Consider the following 26,901-nt stretch of genomic DNA (forward strand, 5'->3'; position numbering starts at 1 on the left):
CAAAGTGGTAAAATGTGTAATAACAGCTTCTTTTTTTTTGGCCTAGACCCCTATATTTGGATAATTTTCCTTTTCAGCCACTGGCAGCTGCAGCTTCCTCGGACAAAGAATTAGCTTGCTGCTTAGCTATTCAAAGACGAAACGCTGCCATCATCTTCGGCCTTGTCTAAGGGGTAAGTATTCTTTAAGTAATTGTTTAAGTTTTTTTTTTTTTTTAGTAAGTTTCAAGTCTAGTATAGTTTTTTTTTCTTTTCTTATTACTTGTTAATTTAATTTGTTATTTACTGTTTTCTGTTGTATATTAGTCTAAACTGAATAAAGATATTGATTAAATTAGTCTGTCTAAAGTCGTCCTACCTTGTAAAAATTTCTCAAACTCAAAGTATGGACACCCATTATCACATTGTCTGTACTCGTATAATAACTGCAAAGTTTAAAACACAATCAAATAAATCAATCAAATCAGCCCACTGAAAGGCCTCTTCATTTTTACGCCAATATAAACTAAAGTCATCCGTTCATCTCTTAGGAGGTTTTCCTCTACAGCGGGTGTTGGCACGTGGTCTCCACTCCAGTATTCTTCGCACCCAGCGGCAGCGATCCATTCTGGCTATGTGTTTTATTAGGATGAAGGTGGCAGGGGACAGACAGACAGTGGAAACGTGAAGAGGAGGCCTACGTTCGAAGACGGACGCAACAAGGGCTGCTATAGATAGATAGATAGATAAACTAAACTAAATGTAACTAACTATGTCATTAACGCGAAAGTTTGAAAGTCTGTTTGTTTGTTTGTTACCTCACCACATCTAACCCGCTAAACCGATTAAGGTGAAATTCGGTACACAGATAGTTTGAGTCCCGGGAAAGGACATAGGATAGTTTTTATATCGGAAAATTGCATAGTTCCCGCAGGATAGCGATAAACGATTCTACGTGGACGGAGTCGCCTGCAACAGCTAGTATATTATATTGTCTGGATTAGCTTAGCTAGAAAGAAACACAACACATAAACAATGTATATACACAAGAAATAGTCTATGTATCATTTTATTATTAATCAAGCCCTTATAAGTACCTAGGTATTATAATATAACGATAACGCTATTTGATTATTTGAGATACTGTACCGTAGTACTACGACATTTCGTAGACGCTCTACGCTCGTGCTGGTCGTTATAGGAAAATTGCAAATATTCTTTACTGAACACTACAAAGTATTACAATGCTTTAAAAAAAAAGAATAAAGCAATGTCGAAAATAGACCGTCTTATCACTTCAAACTATATCTTCCAGACAACTTTTGGATATAGTCAAATAAAGTAGTATGATAACGCTAAAGCAGAAACGTTAAAGTCAAAGTCCAGGTCCGAGGAATTTATCATATTTACTCGTATATGTAGGTACTAGCCACCCGCGACTCCCGTCCGAGTAGAATTCGTTTATCGCTATCCCGCGGAAACTATTCCATTTCCCGGGATAAAAACTATCCTATGTCCTTCCCCGTAATCAAACTATCTGTGCACCGAATTTCATTTAAATCGGTTCAGAGGTTTTGACGTGATGGAGTAACAAACAAACAGACCAACAACAAACAAACAGACTTACAGACTTGCGCATTTATAATATTAGTGGGATGTTTGAGTATAATCGACTAGTCGTTTCCTGGTAACATCGACTGTATACTACAAAAACTGCATTGCTACTAGGATGAAAAGTGGTTGTACATACGATCTATTTCTAGGGCCGGTAGGGCGTGCCAGATATTTTTGCGCGCTCCGCTGTAGCAGATATTAGTGCAGGTGACTATACTTATGGTAATCAGAAATAGGTGCACTACTTTTCAAACAGTGGAAGAATGTTATAAATTGAACAGTTCTTGAAATTACCTCCTAGTACATACACCGATAACAAAGAAAAATCGAACAAACAAACACGCAAAACATTATTGATACCAGAATATTGAAATTAGAATGACCTTTTAAACAATACGGTATTTGACAACTCCTGATTTTGCCATATCTTAATATGATTATGAAAATATAGATAAACAGATAGTGTTTAGCGAAGAGAAATTCAAATCGGTTGAAAATTGGATTTATAGTGATTTTTTGAAAAATCTATATACCTGTCTCTTTCTCAAACGCTTTTCTGCAGCAAGCGGTACTGGCGTGTGACGTCTCATGCCAGTATGTCTTTCTCTGTCTAATCTTGAATTTCAAACCCTCATAACTTTGTTATTTGTAAAGGTAGCTTAAAAATTGTTTTTTCTATTCGATAACAGGCATTGTATCGTTTTAATTTATAAAACATATACAAAATAGTCAAATACCGTATTCACAAACTGTCAGCAACCTTGTCCCACATCGTCGTTTTATGTTACGTAGGCGGTTCATTAGTTTCTACGTGAAGCTCAGTAGGTATTCGGTTCAATTCGATTAAAAGTTTCTCAATAACAGACACTGTTTACCGGCAACTTCACCCAAACGGAAAATATATACTGTGAACTTGATCGCGCTGCCACAACTTATACTATCAGTGTACTATTAAAATAAAGCAATATTACCTTGTTGATGGAATGCTTACATTTTTCGAATGAAAATGCGGTTTTTAATGATGTTGTATGTACTAATCCGTAACCACTCACTTGCTTTGAATTTTGAGTTGAACTCCGTTCATATAACAAAATAAGAACGTTGACAGGCAGTTCTAGTTGCGAAAAGCAAGCGAGTGGGTAGTAAGTGCTTACTAATTTCCTTAAAACATTTTAGATTTTAGAATCAATCAATCACATAAGACTACGTCAAACCGCTGTTCCATAAATGACTTCATTTTCATAGCGTTTAGCCTAGCCCTCTTCATTATAATTTAGATTTATGGTACAAAACGTCCTTGTAAATATCCGAGTAAATTGTATTGTAACATTTATGGTATTAACATACTAAACTAAGGTATCGGAGTTTGATCATTAAATACTGGGCAGTGTGATGGACAACGCTTGCACTTAAGGGTAATAACAAAGGGTAAGTAATACGAGATATAACAACTTATTATCTAATATTCATAACATATACGCTCACTTTATATAAACTCGTTTAGTATAACGTTCACTGGATATAATGAACGAAACGTATAATCTTTAAATATCTAATTTTGTACGGTATAACGGTGTTTATATATAATATCAATTGATATAACGATCAAAGCATATAATGTCCATAACACTTAAGATTTTAAAATTAAAATTCATTTAAAACTTTGATGCAAGCAAACAATCAAGCAAGCCATTAATTTTTTCCCCTATGCTAAAAAAACCTAACATCGTAGGCAAACGCTACGCTACGCTACGCTTCGCTCCCGCTTTAACCTTCTGAACCTAACTATCCAAGTTGCTTCTGCCCAGTTTCGTCATGCTCGCTCGCTTCGTTCGCTCGCCTGCACATAATTTAACATTTACACGTATTATTATATATCATGAGTGATATACCTAATGCATGTTATGTTCAAATAAATGAGTCCATGTAAATTTTATACAAATTGAAGTTAAATAAAAATAACGTTATATATTATAAGCGTTATACGTTAAAAATTATACTTTTTGCTGTTTTAGCTAACGTTCATTTTATGAAATTAGATATTTTGTAGTTACATATATCTCGTGGTACGCACCCATGACAAATGGATTTTACACAGCCCGTAAAGTTGTATGAAATTGGGCTTTTCGTACAATGAACGGTTGGATAGAATTGTGATGGAGAATAAAAGTATTTAGCATTGTCATGTGTAGTTTAATGCAGAAAATCGTTTAAATTCTTCTTCATAGCATAAATAACCAATTTTGTTAGTAATGCACCTTGCACCCTTTTTCAATGTTTCATTATCGTCATTATCATTATTATCATGACAGCTGCAAGACGTCTTCTGTTGGACACATGCCTACCCCAAAGACCCTCAGTTGCTTCGCTTGCGTACAACAATGCGTCCATTTCGTTGGTGGATTCCGATGCACGGTCTCTATTCGGGAACTTTTCGGCCCCAACAGCCATCTTTCCTCCATGCTATAACACATTTCAGTGTAACAATGGCTATTTAAAATGATCGGCTCAACTCGGTGGACTTGTGTGCTCGCCGAACCCGACAACCGTATTATCTTCAAGTCAACATGCATCGAAGGCCGTTGTACGTCCAAAACGCATTTAAAAATGAATTTGAACGTAAAAAGCCGGTCACGTAGGATATTTACCGACGCAATAAAAGATCGGCTCGCTAAAAACTAAAATGTAGGTACGAGTAAGTGGAGTTTTACGTTCCTATGGATTATAAATAGTGTTTGAGCTTTCGGAATAAAATATGGACTTGAATATGGAGTTAAACTTTAAAAGTTAAAGGAACTAAGAAGGTGCTGTTACACTCGATTCCCGATGAATTATACAACAACAATAATTAGGTAAAGCTGGTACCATCAGCCAAATAAGTGGTCTATCAATTTTTAATCAAGTTCCTATCAAATGAATATGTCGCTAAAGTCGAACGTTCAAGTTGACAGACATGTCTATTGGCATTATTGTCTTGTGACATCCAAACGATAATCAACTTTAGGGTGGTAGACCACATATTTGGCTGATGGTAGGTACCTATGAAACATTTATTGGAGTTTTTGGTTTGGTTAGATGGAGAGTCCATTTAATTAGCATAGGTACCTAGTTTGTAGTTATATATCGACAGGTGGCTATGGCTCGTTACCTCTCCAGCTCGATAGGCAGCACTATGACACCACAGCTGCCACCACCCTTGGAATGTGCGCTTCCCGTTTCAATTAACTTAAATCCTAAAATTACTACAAGTACTGCGTTGTAGCTCTCGCCCTGTCCAGTAGGAATTGGGTCTGGTATCTACATAGAGTTAACAAAAACTTCAGTGGGTAGCACATTGCTCATCCAACAGAACATCGACACAATTGCTTTGTGACGATTACACCAGAAAGTGATTTAAAGATATCAAACCGTAAATTTCAAATCGAAAACTGGTTTTCTTGGAAATATGTCATTGTTCTACTAGTTACTAGATGAGTGACATGGTCTAAATATAAGATGTTAATTAAATAACTGAAAACCTCAGAACTCCCAAATTATTTTTTCATCTTAAGTTAGTTGATTTCATTTAATTTTTATTATCTTCATTATTTTATAAGATATTCGTGTGTTTTGCTAAGTCAGTAATTCTACTTCATTTCTAACTCTACACTCATAGTTATGTATTTGTCAGTTGCGCTTTGACGTTTTTAGAAGAAAATTCACATTGCCAGCAAAACGCCCAGTATTAAATTATCGAAATAGTATGCAACCTCACTAAAATATTTAATTGCCACCTGTTGCAGACTTAACTTTTAGACTGGGCACAATAAAAAAGGATTTAAAAACACAAACACAACCTGATTGTATTTTAAAAACTCTCGATTCTAAGCAAAGTACTTTCTGGTTTTCAGTTATTTAATTAACACCTTGTATATGCATTAAAATTATTGCTTTAACGGACACCAAAATTCCATCCACATTACTGGTTTTGTATCAGGAATAAATATATTTAACTTAGTTTGTAGAAATTTTCGTTGTTCTTCATTTAGCATCTATGTCCGTAAGTGGCTGCCAACTCTGAGCTTTTTGCTCACAACGGGATATGCTGGGCATAATTCTTTTTATATCAACAGAAAGTAGGTAGATTGATATTTTCACTGAGAAACTTATATCATGGACAGAAAAGATCCAATTTGATTTTGTGTTTATACTAGTATACCCTACTCAGCAGTGTAACTTCAATGAATTAATTCCTAAATTCATAATCCTCTTAACTGTTTTGGATGACATTAAAGTTCCCTAATCGTCAATTAATTGGGCATTGAGCGATTGAGTCGATTCGCACACTCACATTTGTAAGTCGAGCAGCTATTTCGATCGTCCCCCTGCTACCTTGCGCATCCTCTTTGAATTATACGCCAATTTCCCATCATAAGAAGCGAAAATCGAGTCATGATTGCAGTCACGTAAAAACACTTGTTACCCCCGAACGACAGTTGGCATCAATCACTTTGCTTTGCCATGTTTAGATTGGCCAAATTAAGGCCGTTTGTGAGAGTACCCGCCTCGAGGAAAAATAATGGCGATTATTCAACTCTTCTGCTCGCTACATTCGTTAGGATTGTTTGCAGAGAACTCACGAACATGACACAGCAGATTAATCTAAACGGTACGCCTAATCATCTCTTTTTAACCGACTTCAAAAAAGGAGGAGGTTCATTTAATAGGAGGTTCTATGTTCCATTTTTTTATTCGAAACAGTATTCTTCTGAGGTGGTCCCATTGTCACCAAGTCAAGATCTGATGATGGGATTTTCAAGGGTTTTGTAGTCGGTTCTATTTTTTGTTATTTATTTTATTTTTTTGGAGTCAATTTTACTTTTTTGTTATTTTTTTTTTTACATACTGTGTCTTTTATTTTTATTAACAACCTATTATGATGAAATTTAAAGGAAATGTGAAGTAGCGAGCAGCAGTGTGCATTGAGGTCGAGGAGCATTCACGATTCTCGTTACGTATTTAAACGGCGTATTTCGTGCACATTTGAATGCAGATTCAGAGCTCGTTTTCCGCATATAAGCGGTTATTTTATAAAGTTTTACTTAATATTACCGTGCTCACTTATGTCCTTTACCGTGTGATTTAAATATGTACCTACTTTGTCTTGTAAGTATAAGTAGTCTCTGAATGAGTATTTTTAATCGTGTGGGACGGACCTTGGATAACAGTCGGAGTTAGGTTCTTACTACTAATACAACCTCAAAGGGATAAGTTCGTCTTTATACAATCAAGTGTAAAAATAATAATATGAACTTATTTAAAGTTTCAAAAATAAGTACCACATACTCTTATTCCGACACAATAAGGCCGTAGTAACATATTTTAGAGTGGTTCGAATAAATACTTATTTTTGCACTTGAGTGTACCTACATGTATTTTAACGTTTTTCAATTGTGTTTGTTTCTTTATTTTTGTACAAACCCGGAAGAAGTTAAAAGAAAAATTAAAAATTAACGAGTCCTACGATCTCGTAGAATATAATAGGAGCCAACTATTTTCCAAGATGGTTCAGGTAAGATCGTTTTAAATACGAAGGTTGGAACTAATGATGAATACGATTATCTGCTCTCAAGCGCGCCGCAATTAGCAAAATGCTCTGGGAAATATTCAATCTTTTAAAAATTTCTCCATCTTGATTATAAACGGCTTCAGAGCATGAACTCTAAAATAGGAAAAACGGTCATTTTTAATTTTAATACCTGCCTACTAAGAAACTACTTCATAATAAGTTGAAAGACTGTGACGGTTTCTTACTTAGATAATTAAAGACGTTTCTTATGTCAATCAACACCTACGATATATTATACTTGCTCTATAATTTGCAAACAATTACACAGTTAAATTACTAATTAATTTAGTGGCTATTAGTTAGATATAATAAAACACATAGTACGTAGTAGTTACGGCTTTCTTTATTCACTTTTTTGCAACGATTAGGTTGTAAATTTACATTGTCCTTTTGAAAAGATACATATAAATTATTACAACTCAAGTCAACACGGTCACAGGACAGTGGGCACATTGTTGTTATTGTTCTTTATAGAGATTTATTATTTTTAAAGATACGTAGGAAATAAATCTATAATGCAAGTTTAAACAGTTTACGATTTATAAATTTACTAATAAACGATGATTGAATTTACACAAGCTGCCAACGTTGCAACATGAATAAGCAGTATAAATAAATAATGACAGTCCTTGTTTCCATTAAGGACCCATCACATTGAATATGTTCTTATTCCTCGCAGTAAGGGTAAAGCGATCGCATACCTACTTACTTACCAGTTCCTATTACATGTAAACGATACTCAGATTTCCTTTATATTTTGTACAACTTTTAATATACTAGAGAGGACAAACCTTGACTGGATTATTGGAATGTAACTCATCAAAAAAAAAAAAATTAATATTCAGTATCAACTAATGTTACACAGTATTTATGTTCGGCCCCTCCTGGTAAGTATGACAATACTTGTGTTAGGAGGTTCCGCTCCTCCCTTCCGGAGTTGTTTTGTTGTTTGACTCATGCAAAACAAATGCTTAATGTACCTGATGCTTCTAAAACAATCCCGGCAGCATTCATTTCGACCGGACCGCGAGACGGAGAACACATTCAGAGTGACAAATCTTTAATTTCAATATAACTTTTTTCAATAGCAAACATGTCATTAATTTTAAAAATACTATCATTTTTACTATAATTTCCTTGAGATCCCCGAGGACTTGTGAAATATGCTTCTAACAATATAATAAAACTAAATACAATTATTATTTGGTTTGTATTTTTTATTGCGATTCGGTTATGTATTTAACTTTCATAAATTATTTACAGTTGAATTATTATGCATTCCATAAAAAATATTTATCACAAAAATTATATGTATACTCCACTTAAGATACTGCTCGCAATATACAAGGCTCAAATTACAATTAATTATATAAACTGTCATCTTATTTTACACTGTTCCTTTATAATATTCAACAAATATGTAGATATCTGAATTACTGTATAGACAACACTGTAGACATTTCCTTATTTTAAATTATAATATACAGTTTACAGCTAGTTATTATCACGTTACATGCTGATGGAATTCAATTAGTTTTTAATCATTATATAATCAATTTTAACGCATTTGATCCAGAATCATCCGCGGCCAATCGGCCCAATCGCACGAATATTATAATATATATATATTTTTATATTGCACTGAATTCAATGAGATTTTTTTGTGAGCATTATTTTGCATCATGAGATTGATTAATATTTTCATGCTTTATTATGTTGTATTAAGTATTCGTGAAATTGTCCGTCAAAGTTAATTATGGGTTTCTAGAGGTACTGCACTAAATATTTTTGCTATACATTATCTGTGGTACCATCAGCCAAATAAGTGGTCTACCTCCCTAAAGTTGATAATCGTTTGCATGTCACGAAACAATAATGCCAATAAACGTGTCTGTCAACTTGAAAGTTCGACTTTAGCGACATATTCATTAGATAGGGACGTTTAAAAATTGATAGACTACATATTTGGCTGATGGTACCATTTAATAGTCAAGTACGTACATCAGTTTACTCAATGATTGCACAAATGCCCTTTAAATACTTATAGTCCTTGAAATATTTGCGCTAATACCTTAAGATAAAGCTAAAATAGCAGTACAGTTGCTTAAAGTCGAAGAAAATCTATTCAACTGCGGCATCAGTCAGGTACCTACTTGTAGAAGTTTTTGGTTCAACATTTAAAAAACAAGAACTCTCTAAAAGATGCCATTGAGAACGGATTACTGTCCAGAAATAAATAACAGAGCGCAATTCATAATTATAAGTAAAATGCTAGTGTTTTGAGTACAGTTAGGAAGATCACTATCGTGGTGAATGGGGCGGGCGCGGCGTTGGCGGGGACGACTTTGTCGTTGGCGTACCATTTGTTGGCGCGGTCGGGCACGCGGTTGCTTTTTTCGTCGTGCTCGTCGTCCTCGTACACTTCTGTTTCGTAGTCCTCGGGAATGACCCGCTCGTCCGGATACTGGTAAACGTGCCTGTCGTTGCCCGGGATCTCTGTATACAATTTATTGTTATTGCAGAAGTTTTCAGGAATTATATTTTAAACAAGTTTAAAATGTCATTATATTTTTTAAATTTCTCATTTTATCGTTCTTCATTTAATTTTTATGATGTGTAAGATAAGAAGCTTTGTCAACTAAATTTAGAATGACTGCAACTACCTTCAAATTATATACAACGATTATAATGTCGCTTCGCTGTCCATCTGTCTGTAGGTGTACTGCCTATTTGTCACAGGGCTTTATATTGAGAACCGTAACAGATAGACAGCTGTTTACACGTAATGTGTATGTAATAAAAACCGGCCAAGAGCGTGTCGGACACGCCCAATATGGGGTTCCCTAACCATTACGAAAAAATCAAGTAGTATTTTTCTAAGGATATCGTATTGTGTAGGTATGGAATCTTCCAAGTTTAGGTAGATATAATTTATAGCTTGGGCTGCTATTTACTCTTAAACTACTTACTAGTAAATTTCCTTGTAAATTTGATATACTTACCTACTAACTCCTATTAATTTTTTCCACCCAAAAGTTTAGATTTTAGAGGGGGGGGGGGACGCTCGATTTTAATAAAAAATTGCATCTTAAAGTTGAATATTTCGCAAATAGATTACTAGATCACTGAATCGGAAAATCGTCGTGGCAACCCCCAATGGAAAAAAGACAAAAAGACCTATCCAACGATACCCCACGTGGGTAAATCCGGATCTGAAGATTCAAAAGAGTCAGATCCTCAAACGGAAATGAATCCCTTAATGACTCCTTTTAAATCTTATCGACTCCGGAGTTACTAACTCCGACCAAGTCCGGCCGTATCGAGCGGCTCGTGATCGCCGTCACACTCACTCGCTCCGCTTTCGCTCTCGGATCGGATCGGATCTTATTATGTTTGGTCGGGCGCTGAGTGAGCCGGTACCTACGTCGGTACTCGGACTACTCGCTCGGTTATATTGGAAATAAATGAGATAGAATAACAACACAATATAATATGACCGGAGCGGGCGACGCTTAATTTCACGAAATATTAAGCAAAAATTGCAGCGAAAAATAGCTCTTATCACAGAATTTAAATCATAATATTGTTTGGACAGATTCAAAAGAGTCATTATGGCGAATCTATACTTCAGAACCTACCGATCGATCCGGGCGGAGTCGGAGCGGAATCACTAGGCAGGCAGGCTTGCTACAAAACAAGTCATCGCTCGCTCGCCTACAAAGTATGAATTTAATTTGAAAATATCAGCACACACACTGCCATTTTAACAGTTTTCAAGCTTCAAAGAATCAAGCAGAAAACTAGTACTTAAAGTAGCTCATAGTTCTTTAAAAAATACACAATTTAGAATTTCCCAATATCAAAAGGACAAAACGAATCGGTACTTCAGTTCAGTACCTTAACCTTGGTACCGAACGAACCGAACCGAGCCGGACCGGATCGGCCATAGATAAACTAATACTCGCTCGAAAGAACCGGAATCAATAAAAGAGTCGGATTCAATAAGCGGATTCGGTACCGACACCGGAGCTGGATTTAGTGAGTCAGATAACTTCGCGGAGTCGAGATTACCCATGTCTACCCCACACTATAGGGTTAGTCGAGAAAAAAAAAACACCTCCAATTTACGTACATGGGAGGTACCTACCCTAAAAAATTTACCACTTTGTCGGCGTGACTGATATGTATATTCATGCCAAATTACAGCTTTCTAGTTACCGCGGACAGACAGACATGGTGAAGCTACATAATATAAGGGTTCCTAGTTGTCTACGGAATCCTAAAAACTGCCAAGCGTCAGCCATAAACAAAAATGTTTACTTTGCAAGTTACCTGTCAGCGGCTGTCTTTAATGACAGGTTGTCAGGATATGTATACATTTTTTTAATTTTGACATGTATAATATTATTGTCCCTGACTGTACAAAAACCTCCGTGCGCGAGCCCGACTCGCACTTGTCTGATTTTATTAATAATAGTGACAAACTGACAATACCGCAAAAGCGATCCATCCGAATTGCAGGTACTTACCATATAATCTAATTTTACTTTCCACATCCCCGAGTGAGTTTTTAGCGACGCAGATGTAGCTGCCCAGGTCATCGCGTCTAATATTCTTTATGGTCATGGACATTTCCGCCTCAAACATCGACTTCTGCCGCACGGTCATCTCGTGGTGTTCCGAAGGTATTATCAGTTCACCTGCGAAATAATTTATTACTGAAACACTCGCCTTCAAATTCAATATAAGAATTTCACCTTGCGAGAAAGAAGTTTTATGAAAAATGTAAAAACTTGCTTCAGACACCTACAAGTTTTATGGCTTTCTCGTAATTTGTTTTGCTTTAACGCTGCCTTGTCCGGTGAGATAATCAAATTCTTGTTAGTTTGCAATTGTTTTTAGTATTCGCTTACTATCACTTAGTCTTGTTAACTAAGAACACAATTTATTGACCATAAATTGACGCGTTGTTTCTCTTATTTAACTGGGTATAACGACTGATTTGACTGCTATGTAATGTCACTATTACACCGGTTGGATTGATGAATTATGGTGTTGATTTATGGTAGCAATAAATGAATACGCGTGTAGCTTTGTGATGACGTGCGATAGTCAGAGATCTATCATAATAGGGTGGATTTCTATAAAATATAATTAGTTCGTCAGTTCGATTATCAAAAGTATTGATTGAAAAATATTATGTATATATATATATATATATATATAGCCTGATAAAGTACCGTTTCCCGTCATGTATTGGTACACTTTTTACTTCGACGTGATGTCAAAGGGTTCGCACATGTCTCATTCTCGAAATCCGATGAGCTTTGTCGTAATATTTTTTTGTTTGTAAGTCAAAAGTATAATAACTGAGGGACTAATAACAGTTTTTTTTTTACCCAGAACTACCCAATACCTCTACTTTGGATGGGGTTAAATTAAATATTTATTATACCAGGATCTTTGACCCAGTAGTTGATAGACTTGGGCGAGGACTCGACGTAGCACTCGAGTGTGACATCGGTGCCAAGTGGGGCCCCCACCAGCTGGTTCGGCACTTGGATCACTGGATGGACTGCATATGGAAAATTAATAAAGGTAAACATGGAAACCAAAATAAAAAGTGTCTGTTAATGACTGCTACGGCGCACACGCCGGCGTTAACTCATTAAGTAGGTAGATACACTTCTCCTATATCATATCATGGGACAATTGATACTTACCAATTGACCTAGTTCCAAACTGACCAAAATTTGTAGTATGGGTACTAGGCAACGATCTACATCCCGCATACAAGTATAGGTATCTAGTGTTTACATTCGTTATAAATGTGTCAAGATTATTAGGTAAAATCACGATAAATATACAGGGTGGCCCATTTATATCGGTCAGTATGGGAAAGTCTGAAACTATACGACATACGAAAATTTCTTCTTAGGAAACATGACATCGATTTCAATAACAAGAAAAAATGCATTCATGCATTTAAAAAAAACCTGTACTCAGCTCGGGAATCGAACCCGGTTGTTTTGAAAAAAAAACTTACACTATTTCTATTCAGATATCGATTGTGTACGTCTTAAGAAGTAAATGTGTCCATGATACATTATGTCTAAAATGAATGCAGTTGATTTAGACCAGAAGCTCCAGTAAAAACTGAATTTAGTGTTCACTAGACTAAAGCCTAATGACTGCACGGCAAACAATACCTAAACGAAAGCCCCGAGTGTTTTTCGACCCTTAAGTAAATAAATGTATTCACGCAGATTCAAGGTAGAAATATTTCATAAGTGAGCAGGCACTTCGAGTCTGTCGGGGTTTTTCGCAATCTCTGTTTTATGCATTTTATAGTTATTACGTTCTTGACTTGAGATAACCATTAAAAAACACTTTACAGTAATGACTTTGTAAACAAATAAGTACCCTTACTCTGGAAACAAGCTTAGTTTATTGGAGAAATATAATTCATCTTACAAAGTTTATTTTTAGACTCTATAACTCTAACATAATATCAAGAAATACAAATCAAATCTCTCATTTCGATGAGAGAGAGAGAGAAATAAACATTTATTAACACGTTTTCGTTTTATTTTTTATTCGACTGGATGGCAAACGAGCACCATCAACCATAAACATCTGCAATACCCCTGGCGTCGCCAACCTAGAGGCCAAAGATGGGATACCTCAAGTGCCAGTAATTTCACCGGCTGTCTTACTCTCCACGCCGAAACACAACAGTGCAAGCACTGCTGCTTCACGGCAGGATTAGCAAGCAAGATGGTGGTAGCAATCCGGGCCGACCTAGCACAAGGTCCTACCACCTGCACCTGCGATACACATAAAAATATAAAATTGAACAAACGTTCTACCAAAAAAGACACAATTTTTTATAAAAAAAAAGCAAATTGGTACCTACATCATATCTTACGCATTTTTAATGCAATTTGGAACGTAGCTAGCAGCCGTGGTTTATTAAACAGATTAGAATAAACAGAAACGCGTTCACTGTTCGTGTATGCAACCGATTAATGTTTTCAAACCTCTTCCTGTGCAACAAAACCTTTTTGTTTTTATAAATTTTAGATTTCGTTGTTCAAATTATCACCTAATAACAGCAATCTTTGACAGAACTATGTTCACTGTAATTATGTAAGAGATTGTTTTATTCATAATAATATTATGTATCTCATTATCTATTTATTTTATTCTTTATAATAAACATTACCCAACATTTTAAATGTTCATCCTCAGCTCGTAAGCTACTTCGTATATCGAGAACCTACGCAGTATTAAAATATCAACTTACAATGTACACTGATGTGGATCCTTTTGCTGACGGAGGGCGGGACCCCATTACTCGCGATACACAAGTATGTGCCCATCTCCGAACGAGATATCTTCGTCAACTTCAGCACTTCACCTTGGTATGTTAACACTGCGAACAATTGTTAAAATAAGATTGCATCACTTCATTATATATCGTACTTCTTTATGCGCTGAAAAATACTAAGGTCACAAATATTAAGTGGTAAAGATTCTAAAAAAAAACAGGCGTTACTTTGCGGAGGTCCATATCTAACATTCGGTAGTATGGTGTATGGTTGTGTTGCTCTGAAGATGAGCTCTGGTTGAGTTCGAAACGCGTCAGTGTATTGTGCGAGTGGTGATAGATGGGTTTGTGTGATTTGTGTGTGTTCTCACAGTGTGGAGGTGGAGGAGCTGCATGTACACGCATATCTTGCATAAACTTAGCTATCAAAGGTCGCGGGTGAGCAAATAAATTATTTTAGTTCTTTGGTAAAGATTCGTTAGTGTTTAATTTTGTAGACAGTCAATTACGCAGCCCGATTCGCTATGTAGCGAGTGTTATGCGTTGAGGATTTTTTCCAGGATCCTCAACTCCAGCCATGACAACTTTTATAATAATGTTTTGCTTTAAAGTTAAATAAATATATGGTAAGTAACTTTAGATAGGTATCATCACTAAAATGTTGCATGCTACAGCGTGGCGGAACTTGCATTCATATATCTGTACTGTACCTTAATATAATTTGTTCATGTAACCTAACATGACTATTTTTGTACCAACTGATATCACTATTAACAGGGGGCCTACCATGATCTTTTCATAAACGATCCAAACGCAGAGCAGTTCAATTTAGGCACCTAAACTGAATCGTCGAAATTGGTACCACGACGTTTATTTCTCAGAGCTGAGTCTCAATGGTTTACAAGTGAATGAAAGACCGATATTGTCTCTGGTCCGAAACTGAAACGCTAAGTCGCGAAAGGGATGCCGCTATATGCAAACCAAATATTGTATACTAAAACCTCTTTATTTTGGAAAACCATAACTATATGTCATTCCGCGTTCTTAGCAACCGTTGTGTTGATTACAAATAAAATGTTTACGCTGCCACTAATCCACGAGTCTCTTTTCTCACTGAAAAATTAGTTTTATCAATGAGAAGTTAAGAAGCACAATGTCGTGAGTACCTATGAAAAGTTATAAAACTTGAATAAAAGTATAAAAGTTCTTGAAATTTAAAAATATCCCAAAAAAAACACTTAAAATTCCAAAAGAATTGACAGAATGAGTAACTTATACTGAATCGCTAAATTTGACTGAAGTGATTCAATTTCCACTCAAGTTAAGCGTCATGGTACGAAAACCACTTGAAGTAAGTGAATGAAAATGTCTGTATCGCTGTAGCGGAAACGTTCTTGAACTGAATCGCAAAAGTAACGTCGTGGTACGAAATAGTGATGCAGTTCAGTTTAGAGCCTAAACTGAATCGTATTAAGAGAGCGTGGTAGGCCCCCTGTTCTACACCTATCCCAGACCGTATTTTCACGGATAAGGATCGGATTCGGATCGTTGTAATACGAAACCGTTCTAAGTAGGTAGTTAGATTTTTGTAGTCGTTGCGGCACTAACAGCTCTAATCACAGACGTATATTAATATTTAATCCTTATAAAAAAACTATGAACCTTGTTGCTAGTTTAAACTTTACTTTGGATTTAGCAATATTAATTTACGTCTGTCTAGCTGTAAGTGGCGCGATGATCACAAAGTTTTAATAGCTGGTGTGCATATGATATCCATTAGTTTTTTTTGTGGTACAAAGTAAAATTAACAAACGGTTACTTTAAAAAGAGATTAAAAGTTAAGATTGGTTTTAATTGCCATTATAATTTTATACAGCCACCAAACAACTTCAATGGGCGTGTCTATAGTGATAAATAATGGCGTTCTCATGGAGGCAATACTGTCAGTTTTGTGTAGCGGCGTACATGTGTTTCGCAAAGGCAATGCTTGATTCCCCTTACTTTAGACACAATAAATCATTGTTTAGCTTAAATAATAGGCTGTCGCTGTCACGTACGCTGCCTACTTAATATGTTTGACTGAGAGACGTCGCCTTGTCAAGTAATTGCATAACAACACTCAATTACGAAAGGCACAAAAACACAAGCTTTCTCCGAACCTCCAAAGTCTTGAAACTTCCGATGGGGCTTCAAATTTTTTCAATTAACCATTAAAATGGTTTCAGAGTTCATACAATGAGATCTAGAAGTCTATTCAGCGCGAAACTCTACTAATTACGACAAACTTTAAACAATACTGGACGAAACTCATCCCGAGAATAGTCGCTGCGGCCTATTGTGGTTGTGAATGCGGTCACACAGACTTGTGTATTATTATTATTATTATACATACTCAGAAAAACAATGCACCACTTGCACACTGCAAATAAACTAAGACAAATGAAATATTTTATTCCAGCTCTACGGTTTACAACCCATTTCAACTCAATATTTAAAAAGTTTTGGACAATATGGCAATACCAGCTTACGGTTGTAGTTTCGTTCCCATTAGAGAACTCTCTATCTTGTGGGAATTTTGCTAAAAATGCTTTGACCTTGACTGAGGGAACTACTATGCAAATTGAAGCTTTCTCGGTTTATGGTTTGGGCTATGACTTGATGACTCAGTCAGTCCAGGCTTTTCTTTTTACCGCTGACTACACTCACTGCACGAACCAGCTTATTATAAACAATATTTATCTCAGCCCCAACGTTTCCAATTATTTCAACACTTGCGCCGTATTTAGAAGCAGCAATTTATTTCCTTACGTAAAATAATGTGTTCTCGCAGTCTGTAATTTATGTTAACTAGGTTAATGTTTGTGTCTGTAACATGTATAGTAAAGTTGTCACCATATAATATACGAGGTTTCAATCCAATTTATAATTCCGAGGACGCGTATTTCAATGTTGATTTTATCGAGAACCTTGTCTGCTTGTTTACGACGACTCAGATTGCCTTTTGACATCATACATTTGGGAAACAATGCTCTAATAAAGGGAATCCCTTTCGTGTTTTACAACCATGTATAAACATAGGTGTATCTTTGTTATAACATTGTGAACAGCCATGGTAAATAAGAAGTGATTATTTTATTGATTTGGTTCAATATATATGTTCGGCATTTGTTTTGTTGATTGAACGGTAGGTATAATTATCTTTTGATGATTATTAGGGATCGTAAATCGAATTGAAATGGCATATGAATATGACACTTATGACAACCATTTTACGAACCTTGATGTTTATACCGTTCAATATTTAACAATAAACAATAGCTATTTTAACTATTTTCTTATCAATACCTCCTTTCTGAGTATTATTTTCTTCGTAATTGCTAAGCTGCCTACGGCACGCAGCGAGCTGAGTACCAACTTCCAAAGCTTGCGTGTATGTTTTCTAACACCATGACACCTCTTCAGGTAAGATATAGGTACCTTCATAAGTACTACCCTATATCCAAGAGGTAAACTAAGTGAAATCACTTATTACCTTTATTTTTAGACCCTGTGTGATCTCGCACAACGATTTCCTGTCCGTCCTCGCGCTTCCATGTGACGCGCGGCACGGGCACGCCACGAGCACGACACGACACACGGGCGGTGCCGCCCTCCGGCACCATTGTGTCGCCGGACGTCTCCTCGGGAACGAAGTCTGGTGGAATCACCACTTCTAGGAAGCCCATCTGAACAAAAAAATAATGCTGAGTTGTATACAGATTGAGAGAATACTTGTATGAGCAGTAGTAGGTTTAATTCCTGATCATTTTTAGTTGGAGTGTAATTTTCAGCCTAAGTTTCTAGTGAGATTTTAAATCTATCTATTCTTTAATTGAAATGTAATTGACAAAGAAGTCGTATAACGCCGCAAGATTAGCTATCAAAAGTTTTCCACCAGTACTTTTACATTTTTTTTGCCACTTTTTTAATTTGCACTTAATTGTTGAGAAAGTAAGGCTACCCGTGCGGTTTGAGCGCACCCGTCTCTTTCTCAAGCGATACTTTGAAGAATGACGTCGCGCTAAAACCGCGCTGCTAAGTGCGCATAGTGCGTGCATAGTCTAAAAGAAGTATCATTAAAAGATATGAATCAAGATAATTGGAAAAATGAGGTTGGTAGCTCTCGTTTTGTTGCATTAACTGGAACTTCAGAAAATGCAACAGACTGTGACGGGGCAACCAATTTTTTCTCAGTCTCCTTTTTATTCTACTTCATTTTCTTTCCAAGGGCGTATTAATTTACTTAAACAATGCATAGAAATACACACTTGTGCAAATAATAAGAAATACTGACTGTAAATAAGAACTAAATTAAAATGAATAGATAAATAAATCTCAAATAAATTAATTCAATTGTTATTCATAACAAACAAGCGTATATCCAGAACTGCTTGCCGCAACATTTTTCTATAGATCTAATCATTTCTGTCATTTAAGTTTTAGTCATTTCGATCAAATGAGTTAGTTCAATGTCGTTTAATATTTCAACTCTAATAATTAAAGTTCTTAATTCTTACTCTGTGGTACTAACTAACGTTTTACTACTAAGGTACTACTTAGTACTGTTTGTTGTTGCTTTAAATAATAAAAACCTATACCTAAATGTCTCATTCAATGTAGGTTTTTCAGACAACGATCGTAACGTCAATAACCTTTCAATGAAGCATGGATAGCGGATGAAGACAATTACGGGGCTCTTTCCACTTGGTAATAGACACCTCAGCGATTCATGCAACGAACTGAAATGATGAATGGCGAAAGAGAGCCAATTTGCTTGACGGCACATGAATACGGACTTCATTTTAGGATTTTTGGAACTCGAATTTCGTATTAAGCTTCAGTCAGCTTGGCTTCTTGTATGGACGTAGGCAAGTACCTACTTGAAATAAGTGGCGTTAAAACCTCTCCATTTTCAGACATTTGATTGCTGTCTGTGATTTTAGCTGAAGATTTAACACACACTTTTATAAGAATGATGTTTAACCAGGTGAGTCGCGTTAATGAATAAAATAATAACAATTACATTCAAGTTGAATATAGTTACGGAACTAGGCAATTGTATTAAGATTTGGCGATAACTTTTACATTAACAACAGTTTTGGGCTGTTTTAATTTATTATAATGGATATTGATTACAAAATTAAATTGGTTTTATTAGAAGAATGGGAAGTATTTCCTTATCTGAATTTTATTAATGTTTATCAATATCTTCATTTTTCTCTCTTTAACGAGATTAAGTAACCGTAAAACGTACTGTTTTACCAAAAAAAGTTTTTTTTCCCGGTACCTTTTTTCGCCTGCTTATTAGGATATAATATTTCGATTCTTTTGCCTTCATATCATTATCTAAAGAAAACAAAAGGATTCAACGGGAAGCCGACTATCTGGAAAAATGCGGAGGTGTGGAAACTAGGTCTTTATATTCTTTTACGCAATAACAACCTTTAACTGGGTATGTAAGTAAAAATAGGAACTTTTATTATATAAGATACGAATAATTCCAGACGACCATTGTGGAAATTTCGTATCTAAATTCATGAGACCAAATTAAAATACAATAAACGAAGAACTAGCCAGTATTAGGGTGACCTGTTTTGCTTTAGGTATTTAAATAGCAAACATGATTTTATGAAAAAGGACTCATTGTGTTTTTTTTGACAATTTCACACAGGAAGACAGACGAACCAAGTGTTTTTCTTCTATTCTATAAGTACCCACTTTGTAACGTAGGTACGCCTATGAAAATTCATAAACCATTGGTTATCAGTAGATACAAAGTGTATTTCTACTTTGAACTTTACTTACAATAAAAATAAACAAATAATAAACGACGAATGATAACGAGCCTACACATTTCTCAAAGGGCCGGCAACGCATTCGTAACTCAGCCTATGTTATGGATGGCTATTGCTTTCCATCAGATGACCCGCCTGCTCGTTTTCCCTCTGTCATATATAATAAAACCGGCCAAGGGCGAGTCGGATTCTCGCACGAAGGGTTCCGTACCATTATCTATACCTGCAACATTAGCACTAGCAGAAAAACGGCAAAAAAATCAAGTTTGTTGTATGGGTGCTCGCCTTTATAATTATTTTAATTTAATTATTTATTTCTTAAGTGATTATATAACTAAAAATTCTGTGAATATTTCAAGCGTCTACCTGTTGCCGCTATTAATATCAAGCAAAAAAGGGCAAAACATCACGTTTGTTGTATGGGAGCCCCTTAAATAATTATTTTATTCTGTTTTTAACCCCCGACGCAAAAAGAGGGGTGTTATAAGTTTGACCGCTATGTGTCTGTGTATCTGTGTGTCTGTGTGTTTGTGTGTCTGTCTGTGGCACCGTAGCTCTTAAACGGGTGAACTGATTTGAATGCGGTTTTCTTTATTTGAAAGCAGGTTTTCTAGCGAAGGTTCTTAGACATGTTTTATCAAAATCGTTCGAGCCGTTTTTGGGATATTAAACTTTGAAGTGACAATGTCGGGGATTCTCCAATTTTTTATTGGTTAGATTCGTATTGGTATTTGGTGTTTTAGCGGCCACAGTAATACATACGTATAATGTGTGAAAATTTCAAGTGTCTGACTATTACGACTCAAGAGATAGAGCCTTGTGAGAGAAGACGGACGGACAGATAGACAGATAGATAGACAGACAGCGAAGTCTCAGTAATAGGGTTCCGTTGGCACCTTTTGGGTACGGAACCCTAAAAAAACAACCATAGGGGCTGCAAGATGACCAAAAAGAAGATAATGGACGACTTGGACGCATATCAAATAGAGTGGCAGAAGCATGCGCTCTACGGGGAGGGACAAGTGGTACAAAAAGGGAAGGTAGGTATTATGCAACAGCGGCGCATTTTAATGCGATACGAAAGGAAACAAAACCAAAGGACGAGCGACAAGCAAAAGTACACTGCAGTTACTAGTTTTCTGCTCTCCTTTAGCAATACTTATACCTGACTCTTCATTGGGTCTGTGTTAATCTGGCACATGTACTGCCCCCGGTCCTCCTCTTGCACGCTCTTTATGTGGAGGTACCACGTGGAGTGGTCGCTGTGAGAAACCGACACCCGAGGGTTATGTGTAATCACGTGCTCGTGAATGGCTTGTATGGCCTTCGTGTCTGCTTTTACCCAGCCGACCTGGAAATAAGATGATATGTGAATATTTAAGTTTGCTGGTTAACCAATAAAAGTTTCTACACAAGTTTCATTTTGAACCAAAACTAAACAATATGTTTTCTATGGTTGTACCTTGTTTTGCCTTGTTATACAAATTGACTTTAGACTGTTTTTGCGAATGGCGAATAAATTATTCTTATCTTACCTTATCTTATCTTAGACAAACGATTCATTATAGTAAAAGTTGTTAGACAAACTGAAATTAGGAAAAACAAATTTAGATAAGTCAAGGGAATACTGTTTTCTATAAGTTAAGTTAAGATAAGGGGATGCATGCCGCTTCCAACCGATGCAACTGGAGTTCTATGGTGGAGGTCTACTCTACGTATGTCCAACAGTGGACGTGTTGTTATTGAAAGTTAGTCTTACTAGGTATATCAAGTCTATAAGTATGCGCTGGTTTTGTTGTTAAGTTACACACTGTAATCTAAAATTAATTACTTATTATTTACAGTGTGTAACTTAACAACGATATATATATGTAGACTACAAATGAAGTTTTCAAACTATCTGTTAACATACATCTCTGCGTTTTTAATATTTTAAAAATATTATTATTTTAGTTGATATTTTAGGGATAAGTTCGCCTTTGTACTCTTTTCTTTTGTTGTTTTCTTTTGTATTATTTTTGTGTTTTATGTACAATAAAGTATTTACATACATAAATACATACATACATACATACACAGTTGTATGTACAACGCAACTGCAATTTGAATTTGCAGGATACGACGTAACCGCATTTTCATATCACTCGGTGTTAAATATTCTACCCAATTTAGAATTAAAATGGTTCCACAAGCCTAAACATACTATTTAGCCCACCCGGCGCATAATTAAGTAATCTAAAAGTTAATATTTTACATTGCAAAACCGATGTTTAGCAAAACTCTATTTGCATGATTTGAGTCCTATTTATACAACAATAATATTACTATTATCATTAAAATAAGTAAATATACTCATAAAAAACTTAATTGTCTCGCGTTAAACCTACTAAATGGAAGCTACTTTATTCGTACAAAATACGCAGAGTAAACAAGAAAATTATGAAAAGGTATAAATTGAAAACTGTGGAGTGTGAAATTTCTTAGTTATATGTAGATTGCACTTGTGGCTTCGTGCCTAGAGAAGATGTCTGTTATTTCCCTAAAGTTATTAAACCAGTATTTTACTAAGATTTCATTTTAATTTGAGTTGATAATTGTAACTGTTGTTTACTTACCCGGAAGTTGCCAAGGTTGACAACTATACACTTGAAGGTAGCATCGCGGCCTAGAGATACTGTTATGTTAGTAATTGGCTCCCCAAACTCTGGCACCTCCACTCCTCCTGCGGAACAAACAAAAACAACTTTAGACTGAATAATCATTTTACTTTCAACTCTAGTCATATATCCGAAACATGAAAATATTTTATTAGTTTTTGTATGGGTTAGAGAGAATCCGCCATTTAATTTCAGTTTCACATAAACAATCAGCGGTCGAGCCGGGCCTCGGATCTACATACGTTAGTGTAAAAAGGACTGGTTCAATTAAAAATTTAATCCTTAATTTTCGACTAAACCTGGGCTTTTATAGGGCTAAGGCTGTTATAGTGGTGAAAGTGTGCGGTGAACGTACTACGTTTTACGCGTTGTGCGAATAAATAAGTAATACCTACACGTAAGAAGCAGTTTTAAAAAGACTTAAACAGTTGATTCTATCAACATACAAGTACATACGAGTACGCCTCCAACGGTTACCTTTACTTGCCCGAATTTCACTTGCTATACCAACGTTTGCCATAAAATATATAGAACCGTGCTGTTTTCAGGATTTTTTTATATGTCATCATATAGAATGCAGTAGGTTAGGTTAGGTTAGTTTAATATCAACTCTGAAGAAATGACTATTTCAAAAATAAATTACTTTATGGCAAATGAAAATTCTAGAAAACGATATATTCGGGCATATCAAATTCGGGCAAACGATAGAGAACCCACCTCCAACTGTTTTGCTAAATTTACTCCGTTTTGTATTTAAGTTTAGGGTTTGTATTTTTGTATATAAGTAATAAAAAGTTAACTCTGATGTTACTTTCTTGATAAGTTTATGAATAAGTCCATTGACTATAAGATAAACAATTCCTTGGGTAATATACTTTTTTATATGGTGATATATTTCAATAAGCAACGCCAAGAAACAAAGATTACATAAGCCTAACGCATGACTGTTTTATGAGCGGTACGAACGAGTCCTTATCATTTCGCTACTCACACGCAAGACAAGTGCATGTCAAACATTTTACAGTATGCGGTGCGAATTAGTTCCCAAGACAATCGTTAAAATTGCACGCCCGCGGAGACTGATGAGCGAGGAACTAAGTTTCGCTGACATTAGTTTGTGGGTCGTATGCTTGTGGGGCTTATCGCGAGTGTAACCGCAAAGTTGCCGCGAGCTCGTTGTCGGCACTCGCGATACTGTCAGCTGCACCTCCGAGATCTTGCAGGCAACAAAGTGTCAACTAACCACTTCAACTTGGTCCGTTCGTTCGCTTTAACTTCAGAAATGTGACACGAATAACTTTACAGATTGTAAGTAGGCCGGCCGCCGCGCCTGCGATTATCGCACTGCCTATTTCCATATCAATAATTCAACTGTTGGAAATGAAACCGTCCAGCCAAATTATGTTATATTGATGTAAAATAACCACGTCAAATAAAACTTGTGGTCAGTTTTATTGCTCTGCAATAACGAAATTTCACTGTTCATTTACTTATACAAATAGGAAGTAATAAGTTTTTTACTTTAATTCTTACATTATGTAATCTTATCATTATAAGAAGGTCACTTAGATATTTGTTCACAAATTATTATTATTAATAATTAGTATAAAATACAGTTAAAACTATATAGTTATTAAAATTAAGCGTTCACTTTCATTGATGCATTGTAAGTAGTTTCAGAAAAAGGAATTTAAGAAAGTATTTACAGAATTATATGATATAACTTTACTGATCTGCATAACCTAGTATAAAATTCAACAAGCACTCAAGATGTACTTGAATAAAAAATATCGCGCTTTTTTGTAACTTTGCTTATGAAACTTTATCATGCTCTACGTTGTGTTGTAAAGACAGACTGTTGCTAAAAGATGTATCTACAGCGACAAATATTTTTTTCTGCATAAGATAAGAATACTCGTTTCAAAGCAAAGAATAACTTTCTAAAAATCTCCAGGACACTTTCAAAACGGGACGTAAGGAATGCACCAAGTTGAACTTTGTATGACACTAGTTTCTAAGTCCCGCATGCTAAGGACATTGCCGTTCTTCCTATAGCTCATAAATTATAATGTGGATAAGTAGTTGCAGCTGTGTCCAAAATATGGTGAGAGGAAACTCGATATGGCGCTTTGTCGCTTTTATGAGCGTCCAGAGACGGTGAAATAGCGCACCTCGTGGGCTGCATTCATACAGCATTTTTCCGACATTCATGAGGCATGTGCAGGGGTTTCCTCGAAAACGGAAGACGTTTATAAATCTTGTTAGTCGACTTTTAAAGTGATCGAACAGAATTTATAGGAGTTTACGTCAAGCTTGGTGTGGTAGAAGAATGTATTAGTTGGCTAACACAATAAGGTAGATATTCAGAATAGAGTGCTAGGACCTTGTGCTAGGTCTGTTCGGGTCGTTATCACCATCTTAACCGCTAATTCTACTGCCATAAAGCAGTGCTTAGTTTGCCGTGTTCCGGCGTTGATGGTAAGACAGCCAGTGATATTGACGAGATGCGGTATTCTATCTTAGCCCTTCCCTATCATCTTATGGTTGTCTCACTTATTATAAGATGACCCACTCATTCGTTTGCCAGTTTATGTCATAAAAAAAGAGAATGTATTGAAAAGTCAACTAAGTTCTAACTATACATTTGAAGTAAATTTACCCGAAGATTATATTCCGTGCCCTAAATAGATTAAATTATAAGCATTTTAATCTAAATTACAATAAGGTAACCGTTTATGACTTTTGTAACTGGGGCGTAGTAGGCGAATTAAAATAAAGTACTCAGCAAATGCTTCTTTTTATACCAACTATGAAGATGTAAGGTTAGTGAACGGTCATGGAAGGCAGTAAAAAGTGCCGTTTTGCCCCGACAGCGTTCACAATATCGTCGCAGACTGGGACGCAGTAAAATGTTTACAAAATACCCCGCTTTGTTGGTGCCCCTGGAAGTGTTTGATATTGCTTTAGTATTACCGTTTTAGCGTAAACTGAGTCAGCCACTTCCCTCAACCTGCGGCCAATCTCTATTCTCAGCGACACTTTTATTAACGCGTGCTTTTTTGTGAAGCAGGGCGCGATGTTAAAACTAAATAGCAACGTTGTTTTTGTTTTATCTAGAAGAAATATAGTGTTGGGAGTTTTAATGTACCAACTCTTGTTTTAGAAATGAGAAAAATAATAGACGGTTCATTAAATAAAACGTATGATTTCTTACCTACCTATAAAGGAACTAGTTGCTGACTAAATAGAAGAATATACCTGAAATTGTCGACTTTGAAAATAACTGTATGTTTGAATGACTTCGAATAGATAGCAATTACCGTCTAGACTATTTTAAAGATGAGACCGAGGTCTTGCTGCAATTCAAAAGACTCACCTTAGTCATAAATAATAGTGAAGATTTTGCTAACGTAACGAAATTAAATTAACAATAAATAAGGATCACTTTGTTGTCTGTCTATCTGCCGGGGAAACCAAACCTTTCATATAAAGGTAGCTCTTATAGCACGGTTCTCTATCGTTTTCTCGAATTTCATATGCCCGAATGTATCGTTTTCTAGAATTTTCATTTGCCATAAAGTAATTTATTTCTGAAATAGTAATTTCTTCAGAGTTGATTTAAAATAACCTAACATAACCTAGGTTCTGCATTGTATATGATGACATTTAAAAAATCCTGAAAACAGCACGGTTCTATATATTTTATGGCAAACGTTGATATGGCAAGTGGAATTCGGGCAAATGAAATTCGGGCAAGTATAGGTAAACGCTTATAGCATAAACGATAAAAAAGTCTGAAAATGTCAATTTCTTACGTCTGCCTTTGTAAGTATGTAACCAATCTATAATGATCCCACACAAGGCGCAATTTGCTTAGGGC

At 35.8% G+C, this 26,901-nt stretch overlaps 1 protein-coding gene across 1 annotated transcript in view; it reads right to left on the reverse strand.

Annotated features, from left to right (window-relative positions):
• Window positions 1–7,521: 7,521 nt before the first annotated feature.
• Window positions 7,522–26,901, reverse strand: part of LOC141437923 (lachesin-like) — a 78,767-nt gene continuing 59,387 nt past the window's right edge. The window contains exons 3-9 of the mRNA XM_074101505.1: window positions 22,980–23,086; window positions 21,530–21,715; window positions 18,063–18,255; window positions 14,507–14,635; window positions 12,656–12,775; window positions 11,730–11,900; window positions 7,522–9,696 (exon numbers count right to left, since the gene is read on the reverse strand). Coding sequence (XP_073957606.1) covers window positions 9,458–9,696; window positions 11,730–11,900; window positions 12,656–12,775; window positions 14,507–14,635; window positions 18,063–18,255; window positions 21,530–21,715; window positions 22,980–23,086 — 1,145 coding nt within the window. The 3' untranslated portion in view covers window positions 7,522–9,457. The remainder of the gene's footprint in view (window positions 9,697–11,729; window positions 11,901–12,655; window positions 12,776–14,506; window positions 14,636–18,062; window positions 18,256–21,529; window positions 21,716–22,979; window positions 23,087–26,901) is intronic.

The sequence above is a fragment of the Choristoneura fumiferana genome, chromosome 18 (genome assembly GCF_025370935.1).
Source record: "Choristoneura fumiferana chromosome 18, NRCan_CFum_1, whole genome shotgun sequence".
In the NCBI taxonomy this organism is placed as follows: domain Eukaryota; kingdom Metazoa; phylum Arthropoda; class Insecta; order Lepidoptera; family Tortricidae; genus Choristoneura; species Choristoneura fumiferana.